The sequence below is a fragment of the Micromys minutus genome (genome assembly GCF_963924665.1).
Source record: "Micromys minutus genome assembly, chromosome: 23".
Taxonomy (NCBI): domain Eukaryota; kingdom Metazoa; phylum Chordata; class Mammalia; order Rodentia; family Muridae; genus Micromys; species Micromys minutus.
Genome location: NC_137958.1, coordinates 1,553,890 through 1,571,260, shown reverse-complemented (window position 1 = coordinate 1,571,260; position 17,371 = coordinate 1,553,890). Strand labels below are relative to the sequence as shown.

General features: G+C 44.3%; 1 protein-coding gene across 1 annotated transcript in view; it reads right to left on the bottom strand.

Annotated features, from left to right (window-relative positions):
* L3MBTL4 (L3MBTL histone methyl-lysine binding protein 4) overlaps window positions 1-17,371 on the bottom strand; it is a gene marked incomplete at both ends in the record, with an annotated part of 378,564 nt that overhangs the window by 258,063 nt on the left and 103,130 nt on the right. Inside the window, 1 exon segment of the mRNA XM_080936343.1 lies at window positions 15,906-15,997. Coding sequence (XP_080792469.1) covers window positions 15,906-15,997 — 92 coding nt within the window.

Below are 17,371 nucleotides of genomic sequence, written 5' to 3'. Positions count from 1 at the left end.
TTTGGGTGTGTGCTATCTGTGTCTTTGGTGTACATGTGTCTATACATGTGTGGTGTCTGTCTGTGTGGTATATGTGTATGTATGTGTGATATCTATATCTGTTTGTGCTGTGTGTTTCTCTGTGTGTGTCTGTATGTGGTGTGTGTGTATGTATGTGTTTGCATGTTTGTGTGGGTATCTGTGTATGTATGATATGTGTGTATATGTGTGGTATCTATGTCTGTCTGAGGTGTCTGTATGGAGTGTGTGTATGTGTGGTATCTGTGTCTTTGGTGGATGTGTGTGTCTATATATGTATAGTATCTGTGTGGTATGTGTGTACTTGTGTGTTTATTTGTGCTGTGTGCATGTGTGTATGTATATGGTGCCTGTGGTATGTGTGTGTGTTTGTAGGTAGGTGTGTATGTGTGTGGTGTCTGTGTCTGTTGTGTATGTCTGTGGTGTGTCTGTGTTGTGTCTGTGTCTGTGGTATGTCTGTGTCTATAGTGTGTCTGTGTCTGTGGTGTGTCTGTGTCTGTGGTATGTCTGTGTCTGTGGTATGATGTGGTGTGTCTGTGTCTGTGGTATGTCTGTGGTGTGTCTGTGTCTGTGGTGTGCCTGTGGTGTGTCTGTGTCTGTGGTGTGTCTGTGGTATGTCTGTGGTGTGTCTGTAGTATGTCTGTGGTGTGTCTGTGGTGTATCTGTGGTATGTCTGTGGTGTGTCTGTAGTATGTCTGTGGTGTGTCTGTGGTGTGTCTGTGGTGTGTCTGTGTCTGTGGTGTGTCTGTGTCTGTGGTGTGTCTGTGGTATGTCTGTGGTGTGTCTATAGTATGTCTGTGGTGTGTCTGTGGTGTGTCTGTGTCTGTGGTGTGTCTGTGGTATGTCTGTGGTGTGTCTGTAGTATGTATGTGGTGTGTCTGTGGTGTGTCTGTGTCTGTGGTGTGTCTGTATGTGTTGTTAGAGTCCCTTTTCTCAGATTTCCTGGAGGGGTCTGTGGGATGTGTCCCCTTTTTTGTTTCCCTTCTCCTCTAATCTTCTACCTCTGTTTATAGCCACACCCTTTGCTTCATGCCTTACATGATTTCCAGCTGTCATTTTCTTCTCTCTTGTTTCTTCGAATTTTTTTAACAGACTTAGTTCATTTATTTTGTCTTTTATAAAAACCCTTATGTGGTAGGCACAGCTGGAGCCTAGGTCCTCTGAACAGAGACTCTGGTGTGGGTTTTCACAAGATGATCAGTGAATTCCTGATAAGGAGACTTGGTGAACACAGTTTCTTTCCAGAGGTCAGGGGTCTAGCTGTTCGTTTTTGAGATGGCATCAACGGTGGCCTTGGCAAAGTTGCCCAGGGTGGCAGTGTAGTCTCTGGCTGAAGTGTAGCAGTCATCATCAGAAGCTTCTTGGGCACAGGAGCAGAGACAATGCCAGTGCCTCTGGGGGCAGGAATGAGACACACCAGCACAGAGCCACAGCGGCCTGTCACCTTGCATGGGACAGTGTGGGGCTTGCCAATGTTGTTCCCCCAGTAGCCTCTCCTCACAGGGACGATGGAAAGCTTGGCCAGGATAATGGCCCCTCGAATGGCAGTGGCAACCTCCTTGGAGCACTTAACACCAAGACCAATGTGACCATTGTAGTCCCCAATAGTGACAAAAGCCTTGAACCTGGTCCGCTGGCCAGCCCGGGTCTGCTTCTGCACTGGCATGATTTTCAGAACCTCATCCTTTAGAGATGCACCCAGGAAACACACTGCTCCATTAAATACAGTCTGAAAATTTTTTAAAAAGTTGAAAAATGTTTCAGATAAAAGAAACTTGGGTAAAACAGGTGCAGCTGTCTATACTCACCTTGTAAAGTGGATTTCAAGTGATAAAACCATGAGAGTTGTTACATGTTGATAAAAGAACCAATGCACCCAGCATATATAGATATATGCACATGTACACACACGCACACATCACACACACACATGCACACATACACACACACACACAGAGAGAGAGAGAGAGAGAGAGAGAGAGATACATATATGGATGACATCTGTACGCCGAATTTCATGAAACAAACCCTAAAAGGAACCATGGACACAGGAGCCCTAATACAAGCATAGTAGATTCGTGAAGCACCCCACTCTCACCAAAATTAACAATAATTCCACATTAAACTGTACTACAGTTAATTTAACAGACATCTACACAATGCTCTATTCAAAACTGCAGCATATGCATTTCTTTCAGCAGCTCATAGAACTTTTTCCAAAATAGAATATGTTTTAGGCAAAAAGCCAAGTCATTACAAAAAAAAAGAATCAAAACAATTGCTCAAAGCTCATCATATCATAATAAGATGAAATTAGAAATCGAAGACACGATAAAGAACAGAGAGTTGACAAAGAATCTGAGGTTGAACAATGACCCCCAGTGATCAGTGATTCACTGGAGGAGTCAGAGAAATGGCAGTGTCCTCAAATCCAATAAGGAGGAAACATGAGAACCTGTGGGGTGTAGCAAGAATATTAAAGGGGCATTTATAGCCACAAGAGATCTCAAATAACTAACCAAGTGATGCAACAGGGAGCTCATACAAAGAGAGGAGGAAGAGAGAAGAGGTAAAACCTCGCCCTGTAGATGGGGAAAAAGAAACAATAAAGACCAGAGTAGAAATTAATGACAGAGTCTAAAGTATGGTTCATAAGATCAATGGATTATTTTTGAGGTGATTAATACTGAGAAGCTTTTAGCCAAATTGCCACAAAGAAAGAGAGAAGGGTATTAATAGAATTATTGCAAGAGAGATTGCAGCAGAATCTGTTGAAATCCAGAGGACTGGGGACAATTTTGAAAAATAATGTGCACTTTGACAAGTATGAACACATCTAAATCAACAGATACATTTCTAGATACATATGATCTACTGAAATAGAACTTCTGTATTTTAAGAAAACTAAAACATCAGTAAGAAGCACTAAGACTGATTGTTTTTAAATCCACTCTGGCATGTTTTATTGAACTTTTAAGGAACTGGCGGGAACGCTCCCCTAAGGAGTCCACACAACAGAAAAGTGAGGAACATGTGCAGACTCACTTTACAATGTCAGTGTGACTTAAACTAACACTAAATGTAAGTGCAAGGAGAGTGTAGACACATCGTTAATGCGCAGAAGTGAAGAACTAAGCACAGGTACTATGTTCCTAGAACATGGGGGATAGCCAGGAAGGCTGTGAGTTCAGGGGCCAGCCTGGGCTACATGGCAGGATGCAGATGCAGCAGAGCAATAAAACAAAGATGCGAAATGAACGAATGAATTAGTTACATCATGGCCACATGAGTTTCCCGGCAGATACAAGGATGGCTCGGTATACGCAAAGAAACAAAAAAAAATAAATAAATAAATAAACAAGAAACAAAATAACAAACAAACAGATAAAAACCCCAAATAACAAGCACCATATCAAACAAGCAGAATCATGGGCAAGGGGCACACAGTGGTTTCAATATAGAGAGTAAACATGTTTACAAAATCGACATCTAAGAAAAATCCTAAAGGAACTAGGACCATCTCTCCATGTTTCTTTTGTCACCACACTTTCTGCCATGAAGGACTGAGACTCCCCTGAAACCAGGGCCAAAGTAAATGCTTCCTCCCAGAAGAGGTTTTTCTAGAGGGTGATTGGTCACAGTGATAGAAAAATTACTAACACAGTAAGCAGTAGAAAACACGTGGTACCAAGTGTGGAGTCACTGGCGTGCCGTTACCTCACTGTGGGTGTCCACGTGGAAATGATTCGGCAAGCATGCAAAGTAAAACAATTCTGCAGTTGGCAAGGCTCGTATGAGATGGTCAAAGACTGACTGGGAGAGTAAGAGATGTGCACTTCCATGCATGAAACCCCTTAAAGGGAGATGCGGGAAGCTATAGCTGCAGTGGACACTTTGAGATTTCAGAGGTGTCCAGAACATCTACTTGACAAGAAAAGCTATGGTTCCAAGCGGAGACAGTTAACAGAAAAGTCACTTGAGCTTCAGGTGGCCACGGGGGAAAGGCTGCCATAACCATCTAGAGCTGAAATAATGCCGCCACATCCCCCACATGCCCTCAGAAAAGAGATTCAGTGCCCACCCAGCTAGATTTCAACCTTGCCTCGGTCTGATCCTGCGTCACACTCACTCCTGCCTCCTCCCTTGTGATATAGAAACATTTCCTTTCTGCCGCTGGAAAGATAAAAATGTCTTTTCTTTCCTGGGGGCTCACAATTGATAACTGGCTGTACAGCTGTTGAACAGTGGGGAGAGTTCTCAGAATGTGGCCTCTTGGTCTATGACACAGCCATAGGCCTTTGGGAGTCAGACCAGACAGTTATGGTTGAATTTGCACAGGCTTCTCTCTGAATGCCTATTGCATAGATGGTGGCACTTTTTGAAAAAATCAAAATCTTAAATATAAATATAAATAAGAGATTGGCTAACTACTAAGAAGTGTGCCTCTAATAGTCATAGACAGGCCTGGATCCCAGCCCTACACTCTGTCTTTCCTAGTGTGCCATGACAGACAGATCTTTCCTATAATCTTCCACCACTTTCTCCAACATGGGATTGAAACCCTCCAAAATCACCAGCCAAAATAAATCTTGCTCCCAGTCCGATGAAAGTAACTGATACATAACTGAATAAAATCAAAGAGATGCAAACAGCAAAGGAAGAAATTGAATTATAACCAAAAACTGTGTTAGACTTCTTTAACAAATAGTTCTGGGAAGGCTGGCTATCGAAGAAGAGGGGAACTAAAAATCTAGACACCTCCATGTGGAGGACATGTGAGATTAAATGTGGAGTCTCTTCATGTATAAAAGTCAGCTCACAATGGCTTGAACCCTAAAATTCCTTTCGAGATTGTTGCCACCGTAAATGGAAAATGTTTACAGCAGATTTCATTCATTATTGTTTTTCTAATCTTGGAATTCTTTTCCAGGTCCTTTCAGATTAAGTCTGGCTTTGGGAAGCCGGAGTGCTGCAGGACAAATTCAATCATCACTGCAGATAAACACATGTCCTGGACAATGGTGACATGTCCCCGGAGTGTGCTTAAAGCAGGTTTACTGCTTATCTGTGCTTAACATCTGAATGCCAATTTTCAGATGTAGATTTGTTCTTTTTAGAAGAATTTCATTTGGAAGGAATGTCAAAGCAAAAGGGGGGTGCAGAGGAGTTGTGGGGTGTCCTCTGCGGCCCCTTGTGGCCTTGGCCATCATCTTGTGCTTCCTATAGCTGTCACCTGCTGCCCATTTCTTCCCCCAGCCTTATTCTCCTCTGGATGTGTGCATGGACAGAAACAGGTACATGCAACACGTGCTCATCTTCATACGTGTCTTCGGTTTCCTATACCATGACACAAACATCTCTTCACAGTTCTGTGCTTTCTCTAATTCTGAATGAATTATTATCTCATGTTACCACAGAACAGTTATAAGTTTCTATGAGTTTCTATGAGTTTACACAAGTTTATACAAGTTTATTCAAGGACTAGTTTTCCACTCACATTACAGAATTGTCTATTTTCCCCAAAATATAATTTATTTTTCTTGGAGTGTGATGTTTATGTGTTCACTTAAGTACACTCTTATATGTGTATGTATACATGTGTCTGCACACATGTCCACACGTTAGTGTATCCATGTGTATATATTCATGTGCATGCATGCATGTATGTGTGTGCACACACATGTGTGTATACTCATTTGTAAGTGTGTGTGTGTGTGTGTGTGTGTGTGTGTGTGTGTGTGTGTGATGGCAACCTCACATATTGCTGCTCAGATGTCTGCCACATTTTTGTGATGCAGGATCTCTTCCTGGCACAAAACTCATCAACTAGACTGGGCTGGCCAGTGAGGCGCAGAAACCGCAGTCTCTGCCTCCCATCCAAGCACATACCCTACAAGTGGCTTTATCCCATCGGTTCTGAGGGTGAACGTTAACTTCTCGGGCTTACAAGGCGAGTACTTTATTCACCAAGCAGCTCCCCAGCCCAAAATCTAGTTGCTAACCCCCTTCATGCTGCCAACAGGATTTATCTAGATCTGGATATCAACTTAGCCTGACGACTTTCCTGGTCTCCCTTGGTCTGCAGCATTGCCATTAACAGTGTTGTCTTCTCTCTCCGTGACACCTTTAAGCACACAGTCCGCTCTTCTGGCCTTTCAAGTGGAATATTATTGGTTTGTATCTGATGATGCTTCTTATGACTCAGTTCCCAGAATCCTTCAGGAGTTCTGTCCTCAGTACACCAAACCCAGAGGTACACCATGACCCTCCCTCCCTCCAATGCTCATGTTGACTAGTAATCTTGTTTTTGCTCAGGTTACTCAATACATGGTGACATACAAAATGTGTGTGTGACATGCAAACATAAACACAAGCACATACATGTACATGGTCTATAAATACCAAGTTCAAACAGAAGCATCCAACAACCTCAAAGGTTTGTTCCTTTTCTTCTCAGTTGTGAGTTTTCCCCTGTGACCTTTGCCCTCTGAGGTTGTCCCCTCCTAAATTAGAACTTACAGCATCTCTTCGGTTTGCAGAACTGTTCTGTATACACTATCACCAAAACCCCTATGAAAAGCAGCCTTTGTTGTCAGCTCCTGCCCTGTACGCAGAGGTGCACATGTGAGTGACAGGTTCGCAGTCCCTCTGTGCCATCACGATGCTTGTTTTCTTCCCACTCTCACTGGGTGAACGTTTTATCATTCTTCCAAAAGGTAGAAACCTTATTAAACACAGGCAAAACACTTATTAGGCACATCTGTTAAATGCAGGCGTCTGATTTCCCCAGAATCCCATACACTGCAGCCCTCACACTGAAAGTAACCAAGCTGACTGTGGCTTGGATCGTCTCCCTGCTTCCTAAGTTTGTTTTTGCAAGGTTTCCTGGGTGTTTTTCTAGGCTTCTCACTTACACAGAAGCCAGCACACTCACGTGGCTTTTGCACGCAGCTTCCTGTGTGTCTACTGCTTCCCAGGAACATCAATACCTCAGTCAGTTTGTATGTTTGTAGCTGTGTTGTACTCCACTGGGTCTGGGGACCACCCCTCATTACAGGATGTCTAGCTTTCTAGATGAATGTGAAACCATATTTTAAATATCCATAAATTGGCTTATAAAATGTCTTTAAAAATCTTACATTCACAGATGATTTTGGAAGCTTCCAAAAAAACTTATTCCAAGAATAATGAAATTCAAAACGTGATAAAATAACTGATTTGTCAGGTTTATTTTATTTCTACAAAAAATAAATATCACGGTCTGCATCTTGGCTCCTATCCACTACTCTTCAGTGTCTCAGCTTACTTCCAAAACACTGCACACACACACACATACTCACATGCATACACACTCACACAGATAAACACACACTCACACACACATGGACACACAAACATATACTCACATACAGACATATACACTCTTACAATATACTTACACATATTGACACAAGTATACACTCACAGTCATACACTCACAAATACTCTCGTTTATACACTTTTACACATTCACATACATATACACTCAAATATAGTCACACACACTAACACATTTACACAAATATACACTCCTATAGTCATATACTAACACATATATTCACACACATATATAGACACACTCACATATACATTTACACATACATAATCATATACACACACACACTGTTGGTAAATGCCAAAGGATAAGGATATCAGGGGAATGTGTATTAATAACTAAGAAAACAAACTAAAAGCTACAGAAGAGGCTGGAGAGATGGCTGATCAGTAAGAGCATCCTTCTTTTTTAAGTAACTGATTATTTTATGTATTTACATCCAGAAGATTGTTCCCTCCTGGTCCCCTCTGCCAGAGTTCTTTCCCATTCCTTTATTCTCCCTCCTCTTCTCCTCTGACAGGGTCCCCCTGCCTAACCATAACACCCCCCTTCCCTGGGGCATTAAGTCACTACATGATTAGTTGTATCTTCTCCCACTGAGGCCAGACAAGGCAGTCTTCTGGTGTGTGTGTGTGTGTGTGTGTGTGTGTGTGTGTGTGTGTGTGTGTGCACATGCACCCAAGGGCTACAGACCAGCCCACAAATGTTCTTTGGTTGGTGGCTTAGTGTCTGGAAACTCCAGGTTAGTTGCCACTGTTGGTCTTCCCATGTGGTTGCCATCCCCTTCCTTTAGTACCTTCGATTCTTCACCCAACGCTTCCACAGGAATCCCAACCTCCATCCAATGGTTGGCTACACTGGGATGAGGTCACCAACCTACCTTCAAATTGGTTGGCCCAAAATTGTTCCTGTCCAAAAGAAATGCAAGGACCAAAATGGAGCAGAAACCGAAGCAGTGGATTAACAGACCAGCTTGGGATTCATCCCATGGACAGACACCAAACTCTGACACTAGTACTGATGCCATGTTGTGCTTGCAGAGAGCAAATGCTGTGACCAAACAGAAGGATGAGCTGAGATGCTGATTTCTTTCAGGCATCTTGAAGCTCTGACAGTTCTCAGCACTTTGTATGACTGTGAAGGGAGCGAGGCACAGTCACCACATGGCTCGTGATAGTTAATGTGGACTCCACGAAAGATCTACATGAACAGCCTGGTAGTATTTAGAACGATTATCAAATCACTAGGTAAAATGTCAACACAAAAGCTTGGTATCACTTGGAACCATTTTAGACAGGAAAGTTCTGAGTCTCAAGGAGTTTGGGAACTTTAATAAGAACATTTCTTCTACACCAACAGAACTAACTAGAAACTCAGACTTCTACAGAACTGAATACATACACAGAGTTTATTTTAAACAACAGCAACACACACACACACACACACACACACACACACACACACACACACACACAACTACACTTTCTTTTCAGGTTCCATTTCACAAATGAAAATATTTTGTGAAATTAGGTTTTTAAATATAATGAGTCCCCAGTAACAATGTCGAATTCTGTCTGACGGCGCAATCCCTCTTCTCTATTCGTCCTTCATTCATTCAGGGGGACTGAAGAACAGGAGTGTGAACAGAGGATGAGCCTGTGGTGCCCTGCCCGCTCACCGGGAGTCCCAAATGAATGTAACCCACTGTCCCAGAGAAGACTGGAACTCTACCAGCAGAACACAGAGCACTGACTTCTGAAATCTGAAATCACGTTACATGCTGACTAATTTTCTGGTGTACAGATAGGAGGGGGGTGGTGAGGACAGTGTCCCGCTGCCAGCAGGAAGGCACTGGTGGAGTGAGGGGAGGGAAGACTCCTGTCAGGCACAGACCAGATGAGGAGCTGAGCATCCTTAATGGACAGACCAAACACAAAAGAAACTGCAGCCAAACAGGGGTGAGGCCTAACCAGGGGAGCCTAGGCAGCTAAGTCCACAGTGACAGTGTGATTGGAGCAGCCTCAGAGCAAGGGGGGAGGGGGCACGACATCAACACTCAGAGGCTACCAAGAATAAGGGGCTCAGAGCTAAGAATAAGAAATCCTCACACTTAACAAGGTGAAGCCTGTGTCACTGCCAAAAGCCTCTAAAGATTATCCCAAGGAATTAGGCCATTGTGTTTCAAGCTATAGTTGAAGGTCAAAGAGGTGTGTCATAGTGCTGTCTCCATGAGGTGGCTGAAGGGGAGCTGGAGGGGTTTAGTAAGTAGTTTCTGTAAGAGAAAGAAAAAGAAGAAAAGAAAACACACATACACACACACACACACACACACACAGAGAGAGAGAGAGAGAGAGAGAGAGAGAGAGAGAGAGAGACAGACTACGGGAGCCTCCACATGCACCAACACAAGAGTGCACACAGACACACACACACATACATGCACTGGGTATTTGTAAGAAAGGTAGCCAAAGGTGCTGATAGAGGGGTGACACTTAAAGGCGCATGTTACCAAGGCTACATACAGGTAGAGTGTGAGAAAGTTCACAAAGAACGACTGATACCTTCAACTTCACTGTGTACAAAAAGACCCAGGGCTTACTCCTCTGTCAGGGCAGCTGGATGGCAACTGAGAGTAGCAACTGAACGCTACAGACCTCAAGGAGACTCAGACAGACACATGCAGAGCCAACCAGCCTCTGCAGTCACCCAGTCTGACCTCTCAGGCCGTTCACAAGGACACTGAGCCGGGGAGAACACTTAGCATCAGGAGGCTGAGCTAAGCATGCTTCAGACACTGCATATGGACGGTGGACACTCCCTGTACCCAGCAAGTGGCAGGAGGTACCTAGGGAAGTGGAGACCATGACATCCTGTGGGGTGCACATGGGGGAGTCAGCTTGAACATGAGATTGTGGGAGAGGAGAAGGACGAAAGGAGGGTGGGTCAATGAGCTGCCAGACACGAGTAAAACTGAAGGCGAAGAGCAGGTGACATCTTCAGGAGGGAATTCACCGAGGAGGCCCCCGTGTGCTTTGTCCTAGAATCCTGGGGTCAGTTCTGCAGGTGGTGTTTGCCCACAGCATGAGTAATTCCAGACCACAGTGGTAAGTTTTGGGTGAAAGCGATTTACAAATTCAAGAAATGAAAACAAGAGGTGTAAAATTTGAAAATGCTGGATGTATGGAGCCCAGGTGACATGTGTTCTCAAACACAGGACAGATGCAGATTTGCCACGCCCCAACATGCCGCACCCCCTTCATGTGTGACTCTTGCGTGGACATGAGCCTCCAGGTATAAGCTGTGTGTGAGAGATGATAATGAGCGTACAGGGGCTGAGGATCCCAGTGAGAGAATAGCTAATGAGAAATCCAGGACACTGAGGCTGTACAGGACAAACTCGGAGCCAGAAGGACAACGTGGAGCAACCGTTAGCTGTGCTGTGTAAAGTTGCATAGATGAGTCAGGTAAAGAGACCCAGGGCCTCCTCTGCAGAAAGGGGTTTGATGATTGAACACAGAACACGAACATGGAAGTAAGAGCGAATCAGTGGCCCTACAGCAGCATTGAAGGGCACTGAAAAGAAAACAATACAGATTGGGAACAGGGCTGAGTGGGGAGAGAAAGAAGTTCAAAGAGAATGTAGAAGGAAATAAAGGCACAATAGAAACAGCAGAAACCACACAGCATAATTGGCAAAGGATTGGCAGGGTCAGCAGGGAGTGCCGAAAGGTGAGAGTGTATTGCTCACTCTCCCGAGGGGGGCGAGGATGGCCAGGTGAAAGGTACCAGCAGTGCCAACTGACCACAGAGAGGAGAGAACCGGGAGCCACTGAGGACATTGATTGTTTGTTCTTCCATTAGCAGGGGTTAAAGGTCAGGGCCATCCCATCCCTCAGGCTAGGGGCACGGAGTAGCCTAGGGACAGCCCTGGAAAGAGCAGGAAGTAGAGAAGCTATGTCCTCCAGCATGGCTGACAGGATTGGACGGATGTGCCTACGGCATCCTGAGATGAGGTTGTCCGCCTTTATTAGGGTGAGCCAGTGTCTTCACGGGCCCCTTATCAGAAGGAGGCAAGAACATAAGAGGAGATATTATCGACCGGAAAGGAGAGATTATCATATGCAGGTTTATAAGCCAATGGGTGGAGGTGGCCTGCAAGCTACCAAGGTAGGAAGAGACGCTCCCTCAGTGTTGCAGATGGAAGGAAAATCTTCCAGACACTTCAGACTGCTGACAGAGTTAACCCATGTTTCTGATGACTAAGTGTGTTCCAGTCAGTCACACTGGCCATAGGACCTGATACTGCATCTTAGCTACATGGAATCAAGATAAATCTGCATTACCGAACTATCAAAATATATAAGGAAGGCCAAAATACTCTCAACTTCTCTCATGAGTTTTATTTTGTTCTGAAACACCAAATCGTGTTTTGAATTACAGAAGTGTACCTCCCATGCTAGTCCCTAATTTTTTATTTTGCCTGTTTTTCTAGCAATCCACAGCTGTCTGGTAAGACAGGAAGAGCGCATAGGATCACAGGCACAGCAGCCTTTAAGCTGGTGCCAGACGTGGAGTGTAGAGACCTGACGCTCAGGGCCAGAGGTAGTCCGGTGAGCAGGAGGTACGTGGGGGCGGGGAAGATAGCAGGTGTCTGCATCTTGTCTTTGTGTTACTTGCATAGAGCAGTGAGGATGCTCTCCCCAAGCCATTACTCCCACCTTAGCAAGCTGGTCAGGGTGGCTCTCAGTAACTATGTGGAGAAGTCAGGATAAGCAGGCTCCCTAAAAGACAGAAGCTTCGAGAACAGGGTGCATTCTTTCAGGTCAGCAGAAATGAATGTGGATAAAGACAGGACAGTCAAGCAGGAGCCAGTGTGGGGGCAGCCTGACACACCCAGAAAAGCTGTGGCCAACTGTGGGGATTTCAGTTCCAGATAATGGGAACTGGAGTTAGGGAGCAATGAGAGAAAAATGTCTGAGGAAGATGCATGGTGAGGGTAATGGTGGGAAGGATAGGAAGGGGCATTTTCGACACCAACAAGGGAAGGAACATGGTATTTCGGTTTTCAAATGAACTGGAGATAGGGATCTCACATCTCAGTGGAAATAAAGGGAAAGTGTCTTTAAACCTGCTCTCAAAAGCAGGTGTTTATATTCTTGATTATGTTTTAACCCAGATGGTGAAATGAATTGTAAAATATGGAACAATCAACATGTCTTATGCTAAAAGACATGTAGACAGGTGGGTTTGGGAAATATGCAAACAAATAAAATAGGCACACTTCCCTTACATTAATGGACATGGTCTTTGTGGTTGAATATGTATCTGATTTTTCAGGGTTGAAGTGTGTGTGTGTGTGTGCGTGTGTGTGTGCCTGTGTGTGTGTATTGTATATGTGTGCAGGTATGTGTGTGCATGTGTGCAGGTGTGTGTGTGCATGTGTGCATGTGTGTGTGCATGCATGTGTATGTGTGTGTGTATGTGTGTGTGTGTGTGTGTGTGTGTGTCTACACATAGCTTTGGTGTATCTTCTAAAACTTGAATGTTAGGTTAGAAACCACATTAGCAGTGAACTGCTACTTTAACATCTTTTGAACAGTTATCCAGGCAAGAAATGCAAACGACTTTGTTCTAACACTCAGAGGCCGGAGAACCTCATCACAGCAGCTGTCATGAGCATTATTATGATATTTGCACACTGGAAGGAATATTAATAGTTGAATGTCAATGTAAAATTAAGTTCATTTCTCTCTCGGAGACCTGACATAACCTTCCGTCTTTTTGATGGCATCAAAACTTTCTATCACAAGCGTGTTTGTTCATCTTAAAAAGCAAGTGTCCTGCTGGAGAGACGTCAGGTCCACAGCACAGCTCCCTCCAGGTGCTGAGAGATCAGGGCAAAGCGAGTGGCTGCATTCTCCCCTCGCTCACTCTTGGAACAGCCCTGGACTCCAATGCAGAATGTCTCCTGAGATCATTGCTTATGTGCTCTGTGACTGAGTAATGTCCTGCCTCATATTGCTACTGCATCCCCTCTCTCTGTCTGCCTGTCTATGTCTCTCTGTCTGCGTGTCTTTCTCTGTCTCTGTCTTTCTCTGTCTCTGTCTCTCTCTCTCATCTGATTTTTTTATCTTATCCAAGTTTTGTATCATTTACAAAAATGATCCAAAATATTTTTCCCCTTTTTCTCCCCCCTTCCCTCCCCCAGCCACCCCCAATCCTCCCCTGTCTTTCTTCATCCTCTCTTTCCTAATCATGGCCTCTTTTTCTTTAATTACTGTTTTACACACAGAGATATAAGTTCATAAATATATCAACACCTGATAAAATGTTTTGGGGTATTTTCCCCAACTAAACAATAAGAGTCTGCAAGATGCTGTTAACCCCTCCGTGCCCCGCACACTCAGAACCTTAAACATGAGTGACTTCCTATGAGGTTACAGGTAAAGATAAAGGCAGCCGACATGTCAGGTGGATCTGTCTGTCATACACCAATGCCGTGTTGCTGTCTTCCGAGTTGACATATGTTAAAGTTCAGCCACATTTCACAATCATCTCATCAGGACAAAAGCTTTATGCCCCACAGCCCAAGTGCTTGATTCCCAACACTGCCGCCCTGATTTGCTTCAGGAGAAAAGTCTCCCTTCCCCTGGGTGTCTTTTTCATTAACACAGACACCAGAGGGGGAATCTGGAGAAAAAGCTTTTCTCTGTAAGCCTGTCTGCGGTGAGCGATGGACCTGAAAGAATGTCCCAGAATAAACTCTAAGGAGAGCAATGCCTTCTTGGTCTGAGCTGAAGAAACACAGGAAAGGCACAGAGAACCTAAGCCCGGCTCTGAGCCCCCGCGCTGAGGATACAGGACTATTCTAATTTCTACAGTGCTTGCCGATTTATGATGATGTCATGGGCTCACGTAATTTTGAGGGACAAGCACCCTAAATCTCATGAAGCAACAGCAAAGAAGGGTGGTAGGGTCCTGAGTAGTGAGCAGGACCTTGACATTCCTCACGCCCCCCACGACAGACCTGATCACTGCACAGAAAGTGTCCTGACTCCCTTTCCTTGCACCACAGCAGGAAATCTGTGTAGGTAGGTCTCTAGAGCACTAGCTCCTCTGTGCTTTCCCTCATAGGGAGACTTCTCTAAAACCTCTGTGCTCCATGCTTTCAATTTCTATGATTCAACCTTTGCATTATTTTATTATGGAAGCCTACAGAAAAACAAACAAACAAACAAACAAAACAAAAAAAAACTTCTCTTGGTCACTCTCAGGTGTCAGGGCTTGGGGGGTCTCTCTTTTATTAATTTATGTATTTATTCACTTTACATTCTGTACACAGTGCCCCATCTCTCTTCCCATCCCCTCCCCTCCCCACACACTCATGGTCTTTCTCCCATAACCCTCTCCTTGACATCTGAGAAGGGGAAGATCCCTCCCCCTGGATACCAACCCATCCTGGTGCCTCAAATCACCACAGTACTAGGTGCATCCTCTTCCACTGAGACCAGACACAGCAGGGAACAGGATCCACAGGAAGGCAACAGAATCAGAGACAACCCCTGCTCTAGTTGTTTGGTAACCCCCATGAAGACCAAGCTGCACATCTGCCATATATGTGCAGGGGGTCCAGTCCTATGCTCTTCAGTTGGTGGTCCAGTCTCTGGGAGCCCCCAAGACTTCCTGAGCTCCATCTAGTGTTTGGTTACACGTCTGAATCTGTCTCAGTCCGCAGTCAGGTGGAGCCTCTCAGAGGACAGCTGTGCTAGATGCTAGACCCCGTGTGACCCAGGTTACTCTTTCTCTTCCACTGCTACATCCACAATTATAAATACTGTCCTCTCTCCAGCAACAGCTCCTGGAAGTATCAGAGCAGATGACATGGGAGGTATAGCATGAACAAGTATCACCACTTGCAGCAGGTTGAAATACAACGTACAACAATGTAACTTTTGAGCACAGAGACTCCTTGCACACAAACACAAGGCTCTGGTGCCCCCACTCCAAGGCTGTCCTAGTTTGAATGGTCTGATCTGGAGCTTCCACTGTCATTTTTATCATTGCTTTCATCTACTACCTTATCATATGAAAGTAGATCTGTGCAAACTATGCCATGAATAGACATAAACAAGTGAGGCTAAGGAAAAGGGGGATCTGAAGCCTGACACTTGAGATGATAATCACGTGCAGATTGCCTTCCAAGTACTTTATTCATCACTTTAGACCTCCAAAAAGCCAAGGACTTAGGTAGGTACCTTTCCTTCCTTTCAGGTAAGGAAACTGGCACAGCAAGGTTGAATAACTTGCCCAAGGTCACAGAGATGGCAGGTAGCAGTAACGGCTGCAAACCCAGCTCCACTATACACTCTGAAACCCTAACGTTCTCATTAGCTTTGATGGGTCATTCCCTGGCCGTGCTGGTAAATTTACTAGTTGGTAAGCTACTGAGTGAAATGATTTCATTTCTGTTAAATTTCCAAATTGCATCCCCTTGAAAAGATTTAAGGCTGACCTTAGAAAACAGTTCTATTGGTGTGGCCACAGCATTCTGTTCTCTTAAGTACTGCTCCCAGTTCCAGCTTTCCGGTGTAGTCACAGAAAATTCTAGAAAAGAAGAAAGCAACACTTAAAGCAATTCTTGATGAAATAAATGTCAAGTGCATGGTGCTTAGGCTGGAGATGAGAATCGTCACAACTACTGAGGACACTGTTCCTCATTTCCTGTAAACAGTCGGTACTGAGGACACTGTTCCTCACTTCCTGTAAACAGTCGGTAACCCCCACCAGTGACCCCACACTGAGTGTGCCCTGTCAGGAGTCAAGCTCAGGGACACACCTCAAACAGGATACAATTGGCATGTTTAAAGACACTAGCATAGGCACCTCAGTGAGTCACTTCCCGAGGTAAATGGTCTGAAGACCCTAGTCCTCTTCTCTCTCATTCATGCCACTTGTGCTGGGTGTCAGTTGGTACAAGCAGCAGCAGGCAATGTGGCAACACTTGTCAACAGCCTTGATAGGCTTCTTCTTTGGACTTGGCAATTCTTCTAGAAATATGTTTCAACAGATCTCAGTAGTCTACCAAAGGGATAAAACTCAGGACTTGTGTAAATTCTCTAGAAAGCAACAAAACACTAGACACAAACTGTCCATCAAGGAGATAAACAGATGCTTTAAAAACATTTAAAACTGGTGAGTAGGTGAGGTGATAGTTATGTGGATTGTCTTCAGTTAATTTTTCCACCACACACACAGCAAAGCACCTATTTCAGAGCAGGAGAGTCTCATCTGTAAAATGCTTGTCCTGCAAGCATGCAGGCCTGTGTGTGACTCCTGTCACACCCTTAAAAGTCCCTGTAGTCCCAGGGCCTGGGAGGCAGAGGCAGGCAGACCTCTGGAGCTTGTTGGGGGACCGCTAGGCAAATTGGTGACTTCTAGGTTCAGTAAGAATCCATTTCTAAAAGAAGAGGCAAAGATAGTCAATATTGACCTCTGCTCTCCACACACAAATGAATCCGCATTCATATGCATGCACATGAGTAGAAACATATGTGTAAATATATATATATATCCTAATAAATAAATGTGATTGACAGTTAATAAAATAAGTTAAAAATAAAATACAAACATAAAAACATAAGGTACATATGTATGCATGTGTGTATGTATTACCCATCTAATCACAGGTTTATAAAACACTTTCTATGTGCTAGACACTGCACACATATGCATGCCAACAAATGCAAGTATACAGAGAAAAGGAACTAGAGACAGCACAATATTAGCAGCAGTGGTTTATGGACAGTACAGTTTGTTTAAATATTCTATCACTATTGCATTTTCTCTAGTCGAAATACTCTATAAGGATTATTTAACTGAGACAGAGAGAGAGAGAGTGAGGAAGAGGGAGAGTGAGGGAGAGAGAGTTAAGGATAGTGAGGAAGGGAGAAGGAGCAGTGGAGAGAGAGAGAAAGTAAG